The sequence below is a fragment of the Trichomonas vaginalis genome, chromosome IV, assembly GCF_026262505.1.
Source record: "Trichomonas vaginalis G3 chromosome IV, whole genome shotgun sequence".
Classification (NCBI taxonomy): Eukaryota; Parabasalia; order Trichomonadida; family Trichomonadidae; genus Trichomonas; species Trichomonas vaginalis.
This window is the reverse complement of record NC_067206.1, coordinates 10310249-10320474: the sequence shown is the minus strand read 5'-3', so window position 1 is coordinate 10320474 and position 10226 is coordinate 10310249. Positions and strand designations below refer to the sequence as shown.

Sequence of the window (10226 nt, the reverse complement as noted above, 5' to 3'; positions counted from 1 at the left end):
AAATAAAAATTAACAGTTTTTTTAAAATATCTTTTTTTATATTTGTAATGTAAGAACAGAAATGTTAAACATTGAAGTTTGAAACAGTTAAAAGATAGACGAATGAGACCAAAATAGTTAGAATAAGGTGATTTAACCACTAAGATACTCAAAGAAATACAAAAAAATAATTCTTTGGTCAGAACCATTTTAACACTATCTTCATTTAATATTAGATAAAAATATCTCTTACGAGTACATATACTGAACATTTGCAGGCATTGGTTCATCTTCATATTCTCTATATCTTTCTGCCACGTCAAATAAGTAAATGACACAATGGAAAAAACCTAAAACAAGTAGTCCTATTTCAAACCACATTTACTTACCAATAAAATTTCTTTGTTGTGACACTTTTTCCGGTTTATAGGACCTCTCTCATATTCTATCCTATCATATCTAAACTCATAGTCATGTATGTCCTCTAACCATCTCATAACGGTTTCCAAACCACTTTTATCGGATGTAAAGTAAAAGCATGGATGGTTATGTAAAACGTCTAAAGTTTCTAAAGAGTCTCTCAAAGTCCAGTCTACTTGGTATTGAAAATCGTATGTGTTATAGAACGGCGGGTCTACTATAAAGAAAACATTTTCCTTGTCTTTGTATTTTTCATACAACTCTGTCCAACGACATCTCACAAACTCTATACCCTCAGTATATTTTTCTATGTTCTCTTTGAAAACATTTGTATAGTTAAGATATAAAACGTTTGACATAAGTGTTTCAATGTCATGAACTCTTATAGAACCACTATATAATAGTCTAGAAGATATACTATCCCAGTCAATATACTCTGCCTTTTTCAAAACCTCTCTGACAGTATTTTTGTTATCTAATGGTATACGTTCCATCTTACCTATAGGTATCTTTTCTTTTAACTCTTTCAATATTTTGTTAGTGTCTGGAATATGTTTGAGACGGTCCATATAGTTGTCGAAGTCATTGCATATAATCTTTGAGTCTGGGAATATTGTATGGCACAAATGAGATATATAGAAACTTCCACCGAACAAGTCTACAAATGTTAGACCATTCGGTAGTTTCTTAAGTTCTCTCAATAGAATATCTTTACATCTACTCTTATTTCCAAAGAAGGGTAACGGTGGTTTTGTAAAATTCATTTTATATATATAATAAAAATGTTTTTTCCTGAAAAGTGACAGAAAAGCGGTTTTTGACAGATGTTTTATTGTGACTTCTTCGTAAAGACTTTGTTGAGATTTCTTCGTAAATGAGTGTAAATGACCCAAAAATATATTTTAGGGTAGAAGGTTAGATATAACCTCTTTTCTAACCTCTTTTCTACCCTCTTGAATTTTCATGAATTTCTTCGTAAAGACTTTGTTAAGACTTCTTCATCTAATTTCTCATGAACTTTCTTGTCTATGTTTTGTTGAGATTTCATCGTAAAGACTTTGTTGAGATTTCTTCGTAAATGACCCTAGTAGTATATTTTTGGTGTAAATTTCATGAAAATTCAAGAGGGTAGAAAAGAGGTTAGAAAAGAGGTTATATCTAACCTTCTACCCTAAACATTATTTTTGTCTGATTTTACGAAGAAGTCTTGACAAAACATTTACGAAGAAGTCTTGACAAAACATTTACGAAGAAGTCTTGACAAAACATTTACGAAGAAGTCTTGACAAATTCAAGAGGGTAGAAAAGAGGTTAGAAAAGAGGTTATATCTAACCTTCTACCCTAAACATTATTTTTGTCTGATTTTACGATGAAGTTTTGACAAAGTCTTTACGATGAAGTTTTGACAAAGTCTTTACGATGAAATCTTGACAAAGTCTTTACGATGAAGTTTTGACAAAGTCTTTACGATGAAATCTTGACAAAGTCTTTACGATGAAATCTTGACAAAGTCTTTACGATGAAATCTTGACAAAACATGAAAAACATATATAATTTGTGAAAAGCTCCTGGAAGACCCGTATATAAGAACTTCATTTATACTAAACATCTTCAGGGCTAGAAGGCACGAAGTGCCTGGAAGCCCCACTACCTTTTTTTTTTTTTTTTTTTTTTTTTTTTTTTTTTTTTTTTTTTTTTTTTTTTTTTTTTTTTTTTTTTTTTTTTTTTTTTTTTTTTTTTTTTTTTTTTTTTTTTTTTTTTTTTTTTTTTTTTTTTTTTTTTTTTTTTTTTTTTTTTTTTTTACTACGAGGATTAAAAAGCCCTCAATTTTTTCTGAGAGTTCTATCAACTTGCTAATCCTCCAAATTAATAAAAACTTATTTTTTTCTTTACAGGAATATATTTTTTCCATTAATATACATCATTTAGAATCACATATGGTATCTTCATATCATATATAACTTTGGTGGTCTAATATCAACTCTTTGTCGGATTTAGAAAAACACTCGAAAAAACATGATTTTCGAAAAAATTTTGAGAAAGGGACAGACTAGCCCATTGTCACTTTTTAATTTCGCAAATGAACGCTTATGGAGTGGAGTTTTTGGGTAAATCTGATTTGCTTATAAATGAAATAAAATCAAAAGAAACCATATTGGCATTATATTATGCAAAAATAAATGATCTTACTTAGTACTTTTAAAGTTAATTTCAGAAAAAATTTGACACAATGGTATCCGGCACATACAAGTTGTGTACAACCAAAATATAAGTTGGTTTAAACATATATTGCTATATCTCATGATCTTACTTAGTACTTTTAAAGTTAATTTCAGAAAAAATTTGACACAATGGTATCCGGCACATACAAGTGGTGTACAACCAAAATATAAGTTGGTTTAAACATATATTGCTATATCTCATGATCTTACTTAGTACTTTTAAAGTTAATTTCAGAAAAAATTTGACACAATGGTATCCGGCACATACAAGTGGTGTACAACCAAAATATAAGTTGGTTTAAACATATATTGCTATATCTCATGATCTTACTTAGTACTTTTAAAGTTAATTTCAGAAAAAATTTGACACAATGGTATCCGGCACATACAAGTGGTGTACAACCAAAATTTCATATCCCTAGTTTTACATTTATGTTTAGTTTTATTTCACCTAATTTTCAAAGATCATAATTGAATTAGATGGCCAAGCTATTCAAAACACGACCAAGCTTATCAAAATAAGATCAATATATTCAAAATTCTTTATTCTTTCAAATCATTTCATTTTAATGCAGATCCAAGATCACGAACTCACATATATCGAGTTGCTTAAGTATGGAGTGCAACAAGAAATCCAAGCAGGTTGTAGTTATTCATATAAAACTAGGAAAGAAAGAAATCAAATCCAATTTAATTGTAAGTGGCCGAATTGTCCATGTCGCTTCCTTGTTGATACACTTCCCGATGACAAGTATCACATACGAAAAATGTATTAACACCCACAATCATTCTGCCCCTTTTCCAAACAAATCACAACAAATTACATCATATTTTTATAGATCTTATTTAACAAGATATTTTGAATCAAATCAAGACCGTGTTTACGCACAATTAAGGTGTTTCAAAGATCTTAATATCCCATTTGATAGTGGGATCATTCCGGAAATGTTTCAACAAGAGATTTCGAAGAAATGACACAATTTAAAAAAAGTCGAATGCATCAGTATGCTTGAAGCTGTTCAGAAAGGTCTGAAAAATGATACACTTGATCCCAACATTGTTTACTCAACATTAAAAATATTATTGCAAAGAAAACATTTGATTTAATAAACATTTAATTTATTATAATTAATTTTTTATTACAGTATAGTAAAAAATGCTATAAATAAATTATTATATTTTATTAAAATGTGACTTTTAATAGTAAGTGAATAAAATAAATCAGGAATTGGGAAAGAAATAAGGTTAATTAAAAATAATGAAAATTACGAGTTTAAGGTTAATGAAAAGTGACAATGGGCGAGTTTGTCCCCCACTCATTTTTCACCAATGAAATACAATATTTTATAATTTAACATGAATTCATTGGTATCAACTCGATTATTTTAGAAATATAAGTATGATTGCATATTGATCTAACAATTCATGGAAAAATCTCTGGATTTTTGGTACACAGCTTTACGATATGGTACCTAAACTAGGTTGAACAACATAGTTAACAAAAGACATTGCTGTGTCCCATATCTTGCTTTGTTTGGAAATTGTAAACGGCAATCCAAAAAAGTGCTGTGCATTCTAGTGTAAGTAGAGAAAATTTCATAATTATTGTGAAATAATAATATTTACTTGCAACTCAAGTTTATTTTAGTAGAAATAAGGGGAAATATTATTCTATTTTTAAATTTTTACACTTTTGAATACTCTTCAGAATTTCTTTGAAAATTTAAAACTCATTCAACTCGACATAGAAAGCGATCTAGAGCCCCAAAGTTTTACTACAATAATAATCATATATTTCAAGTATTTTTATGGAATGTAAGGGCATCCTTAAGAACTTGAAACAATCAGCTGCTCCATGATAACAGCATAATTCAAGTAATGAATATCTTTCATCAGAATCTGGATATAAATTGCTTACAAGTTTTTGGTTTTCATCCAATCCTTCTCGTTCTGTGAATGAGATGAATTTTTCTTTGTCATTATACATGATTGCTTTGAATATTGAATTTTCTGTATGAATGTCCAGATTATCTGTCTTAATTTCTTTAAAATTGGCAGATTTGTCTAATTTAATTCCATATTCTTTATATAACAGGAAGTTTGGAACAATTGCAACATTGCTGACCTCTGTAACATGGTAATCATCAGATATGAGTTTGGCAAGAAATAAATATGACTTTGTATAGCGATTATTATATGGAATGATATTTAAAATGTCTTTTACTACATTTGCGGGAAGAAATTTCTTTGAATCAATCAATTCTGTTTTAATCATTTTGTGAATTGACTTTAATTCTTCTTCTATTTCCGTTTTCAGCTGATACAACGCAAGATATGAATCTATGTAGTATTTGTATTTACTTCGCCACTCGATGAATTTGTTTGCATCAACGTCTTGGCCCGACATTAATAATTTATAAAAAAGACAAATTCGAATAATAATATTATCGAAAATTTAAAATTTGATTAAAATTTCTGAACGAAAACTAATTATTGGAGATTCAGAATGTAATAAGTGTGGGTATTGTGTTCTATGTATACTGTCTTAAGACTGAAAACAAAATTTGATGTTTGAAGAAGAATGATAATGGACAAGACTGTCATGTATAGAGATAAATAACTCAATATGAAGAAATTCCTCATGTTTGAATTGTTCCTTTTCTTCCATAATCTACCAATATTAAACATAAAATTAAAAACAAGTTTAGTATATAATATAACAACAAAAATTCATATATAAAAATAGATAGAGTACCTGAAATAAGTCAAAAAATGATTATAAACAACATAGAGAATCATAATACATGCCAAATTCATGATTTAGCAAAAAACATTCAAAAAGATTGAGAATCACGCAAAAGTTGGATAATATCTCAGAATATCAAATCAGTATGTTCTTGCCAATATAGGCAACATATTCTCTGTATAAAGATGTCTACAACTTATTTCGGGTACTTTAGTTTTTTTTTTTTTCATTCAACTTTCATTGAATTTTTTGAATCTCCTCTCATTGCCAAAGTTCTCATCCAATCTGTCCACAGTTCCGCCATTTCTCCTGTGAATACATGTCCTCTCGGTCCAGGAGGTTCATAACCATCCATGAACTGTTTCGGACTCATTGACTTCAGTATTTTTTCTGCTTCATCAGTTCCCAATTTCACAATTCCATTTTGTTTTACTTTGTGTTTGAAAGCTGCAATGAAATCCAAAATATATTTCACATTCAAACCTTTTTGTTTCAGAATTTTGAAAGTGTTTTGGTTCTTTACGACGAACATCAATATTGTCGTGTTATTTTCAAACTGTTCTGATATTATTTGGTTTATTCCATCAATGACAATTTGAACAAGTTTAGGAGCTTGTCGATCACCACTTTCTATGAGCTGATTCAAAAATATAAATAGTCTGTTTGATGTGAAAAATGAAAAAGATTTGACATGTGCTGATATATTGTGAATAATGCAGGCAACTGCTGGTAAAAGAGGTGCAGTTCTTGATAAGTCAGAACCTGTTGTATTCGTTATTATTTCAACTAATAAATCAGCATATGTTCCTCTATGAACTGAACTTTTACATGCGAAAGTTCCAGTGAAAGGTTCATTCAAAGAAGCAGAAAGAGCGGGATCTGATGTCAATAGAACTAATGTACTCAACGCAAGGGAATGGAAATATGTCAAAGAGTTCTTTTCATTGAATTGTTGCAAAGGTAATAAAACAGAAACAACAAATTGCCTTCCTTTAGGTAAAGACTCAAAAATATCGTATGGCAATAATAGTATTTGATAGAATAAGGCAAATAACTCTAAATAAATGCCTGGATTTTGACTATTTGATAAAGATAATTGTGATTCTGTTGGAGCTGTAAGTAATGAATCGAAAATAGGAAAAATAGATGAGAAATGAAAGTCTGAAAGTAGTTCTGACCATGAATTACAAAAACCTAAACCGGTAGAGCATAAAATTAAACAAATTCTGGCAAAATTTGAGCTGTATTTCTTTATATTAAGAACAATGTTAATAATTGGTAAAGGATTCGACATGTTGAGAGCATAAAAATGATGATTTGGATATGTTTCGTAGATTTCTTGATTTGGTGATAATAAATACATCAAAATTGTTGAAAATATCTCAAGACGGATATGTCCTTGAAGAGTAGATTCCGTAGCATTTTGTATTTGAGGATGGCCGAGGATTGTTATTGAGGAATCAAATAATACGGTTGGAACTGTAGATGACATTGTTGATGGAGAAGGCCATGTATGCCATTTAGTTACTACAGATGAACAAAAGCGTTGTAAAACTAAAAGAGCATTATAACATGAAATTAGTAAAGCTTGGGGAATTTCTGTTTGATATTGTATCTGCGATATTCTATTTATCGAAAATACTGCTTGATAAACTAATACTCGTACATTATTTGGTTTCGTTTGAGCTACTTTTGTTAAAATATTATTTTCTAAACTATTATGGGTCAATAGTCTTGATGATAAGATGGCCTTAACAATAGGATCATTGATTTTAATGTCAGTGGCAAGTAAATCATTAAAAAAATCAGGTGGTATCTCCTCAACTGATTCGTAAAGACCCATTTTTCAAAATTTAAATTGGATTTCCATGCAAATATGCTTTTATCGTGCTTATTGTAAGTGATATTTTGAATCTTTTTCCAAATTGAAAGTAAATTTTGCCGAGATATTCACTAAGTTATTTAAATTTATCAAAAGCATTTTAGTATTATGTATTTGATTAAGATAATGAGTTCCAGTAAGGATGTCAATTTGGAAGAAAAGTGAGAAAATTCCTAAAATGCTAAAAATGAATTTTCCAAACGTATTTTTTTATCTCATTTTTTTGATTTTGAAAAAAATTTGGAGAGAAGAACTCTTCGTTTTTGAATTTTATCACGATGGTTTTAAAGTATATTAGACACATGTATTGGTATTACTATTTTTGTATATTTTGAGAGAAAATCCCTAAAAAGTGAGAAAATCTAAGACGGTTTGAGAAAATATATAAACTATTGAAAATTTGAATTAAACTTCTAATTTGGAAAAAAGAAATTTGAAAAGAAGAAAATTCAAAAATCGAGATTTAGACTCAGCATCAAATGGAGAACAAAATGTTTCTTCATATGAAGGAAAAAAATTTTCTTGTGAAGAAATAGAGTTTTTAAAATTTTATTGTATGTAATGAAATAAACAAATATTAAAATTATTTTTTGATAACAAGAAAAAGAGGTAGGGCAACGATAGAAAATTTTTGGAAAAAAGTTCGGAGATCTTAAACGTATCATATTCCCTGCATGGTTTGGTATCTTCCGCCATGCGTTGTGCCAAACATATTGACACTTTCCAATAATTAATTTATGGTATGAGTCACAGAGTTAGATTATAAAAAGAAAGTAAATAATTGCAATTAGAAATCATATATGTCGGAAATCAAATGTTGATGAGCAGAAACCTTTTACTCATCATAAAAGAGATAAATCACTAAAGATTTGTATACATTAAAATTTGATATTTGGTGCTCGAAAACTGTCTGATGGGACTCCTCCAAAATGAACCAATCTATCGCTGAGGACCAAATTAGATGATGTGGATGGTGTATTCTCTAATTCTAACTTAGGAAGAATGGGAACAAAACGAATGACGACAACAACATGTCAAACATAGATTAAATATCTATGAATCAATAAAGTATACGTGCATTGAAGGTGATAACGATCACTTGAGGCTTATAACTCTTTGACTAAATTATGCAATAATTAAATATAATCATTTTTATATTTTTATACTGATAGTAATTAATATACTATCCTGCTTAATAAATGGTATGATCAAATTTGTTTGAAAATTTAATTATGTATATGAAACTATGTCTTCTATATAAAAATCAAAATTTTCGGACGAACCTAGATTGAACCTTTATGAAAATCTATCATTTTTGTTAATTGAGTTAATATGAATCTTTTACATATGTATATATAGCATTGATAGCTTATATAATCATGGTTTATTCCATATTAACATATTTTTTCAGTTAAATTTGTTAATAATATCATGTAACAAATTAATTCAAGATTAGAATGTCTACAAAATGCTAACAAATAAGAACAAAATACGATTTCTCGACTTAAATTTTAATATGGAGTAGTTTTTCGTTTAAATCTAATTAAAAATGAATAAAAACTTATCTTGTACTATTTTCATTCAAAGATTTTAATAATGTAAATCATGCATTTTCATAATTCAGTACAGTTCTTTTTAGAATTAAAGTTGATGAGGATGATATTTGTGATTTAAAATAATTTGTTAATGTTCACCTTTTATTCATCACCTTGTGGTATGCCCTAAAGCAATAGCATTATCAATTCTGCTGAATTGATCAACTCAAAATTCCAAAAAAAATTCAAAATTTCAAAAATGAAATTAAACAATTTGAATTTTCACATGAAAAAATCAATTTCGAAAAAAATTTGGAAAATCAAAGTATTTGATAATTAGTCAAATAATCAATTTACATCGTTTTTACTCATAAAAAACAACTAATTTTTGATTTTGATATCATATTTGATAAATACTCATTCCAGAGTTGACGTAATGTATTAATTATTGTTAGAGATATTGCTTTCGCAGCAAAATTCTTATTTCATGAAAGAAAAAAAAAATGATTTTATTCCAACAAAAACAAGTAAACAGATGAATGGAAACGTACTATATTTTCATAAATGTAGTAATCAGCGTGTCAGCTTTTGTTTATCATGTTCGAGTCAAAATGTATTAACTTGTAATAAGAAATATTCGAAGATTATATGAAGTATTGAGCATTCTTTGTAGAAATATTTGTAATTCATTACTAACATATATAATAAAGTTGTTTTTTTTTCCTTATTGCAATAATTTTGTCTGATTTTAATAACTTTTCATGTATACGAGTTGTGTGAATATGCATCATAATATGCGTAAATATACTTATTTGCGACGAATAATGTGGTTGCATAATGGAGGTGCTAAATTTTGATTTTTAATATGGGGCTTTGGTATGTATAATCATGTTCTTATCTCAACGTAGGAGTATTGGTGCAATATGATTAAAATTTACGAGGTTGATCTTAAATTGAATAATTCTGGAGTATAAATCACAATGCAGCTAATTCTATGTTAAAGATAGATACAGATTGTAGTAATCAATTAGGGAGTACAAATTCATTCTTTCATTTCTGTCGTATTGAGCAGAAAGGAAGAGATCATAACCCTAGGAAAAAAAGCCCAAATTTGTCACTTTTCATAGTACGTTAAACTCAATTCGCTCGGCGAATGCCGAGCACACGTACTCATCATTCAACATAATATTCTCATTCTTTGGTTATTATAGTGCCAGACAACACAAGATTTCAAAGAATTACTTGAGTTTTCAATTAATCTTAATCCGATTTTAGATTTATCGAGAACTCCATCATCACAATCACATACTTCAGTGCGGTAACTACAATTATCCATATACAGAAGGAAGTTCTTTTCGAACAACTCATTTGGAGTCTGTTTTGGAAAGAACTTCTTTCTGTCCGACTTAATTTCATAGTTCCTGATCAACCAAAAGACAGA

The 10226-nt window shown here is 28.6% G+C and overlaps 3 protein-coding genes across 3 annotated transcripts, besides 4 other annotated features; all 3 read right to left on the bottom strand.

Moving 5' to 3' along the window:
- Positions 1 to 344: 344 nt before the first annotated feature.
- Positions 345 to 1163, bottom strand: TVAGG3_0063990 (phage tail repeat-like family; the record flags this gene model as incomplete). The annotated part of the gene is made up of 1 exon (XM_051221513.1): positions 345 to 1163. One exon carries the CDS (start codon positions 1161 to 1163, stop codon positions 345 to 347), a length of 819 nt encoding a protein of 272 aa, XP_051106499.1.
- A 1273-nt stretch (positions 1164 to 2436) lies between these two features.
- Positions 2437 to 2474: a terminal%2Cinverted (terminal inverted repeat of MuDR-5_TvMULE4 transposon ID:TVAGG3_0063980).
- Positions 2437 to 3940: a mobile genetic element.
- Positions 3904 to 3940: a terminal%2Cinverted (terminal inverted repeat of MuDR-5_TvMULE4 transposon ID:TVAGG3_0063980).
- A 369-nt stretch (positions 3941 to 4309) lies between these two features.
- TVAGG3_0063970 (protein of unknown function (DUF3447)) lies at positions 4310 to 5047 on the bottom strand (the record flags this gene model as incomplete). The annotated part of the gene is made up of 1 exon (XM_001319891.1): positions 4379 to 5029. The coding sequence occupies one exon, from the start codon at positions 5027 to 5029 to the stop codon at positions 4379 to 4381; it is 651 nt and encodes a 216-aa protein (XP_001319926.1).
- Positions 5048 to 5115: 68 nt separating this feature from the next.
- TVAGG3_0063960 (HID1 family) lies at positions 5116 to 7422 on the bottom strand (the record flags this gene model as incomplete). Its single annotated transcript, XM_001319890.1, has 1 exon — positions 5595 to 7211. The coding sequence occupies one exon, from the start codon at positions 7209 to 7211 to the stop codon at positions 5595 to 5597; it is 1617 nt and encodes a 538-aa protein (XP_001319925.1).
- A 2489-nt stretch (positions 7423 to 9911) lies between these two features.
- Positions 9912 to 9959: a mobile genetic element.
- The last annotated feature ends 267 nt before the right edge of the window (positions 9960 to 10226 follow it).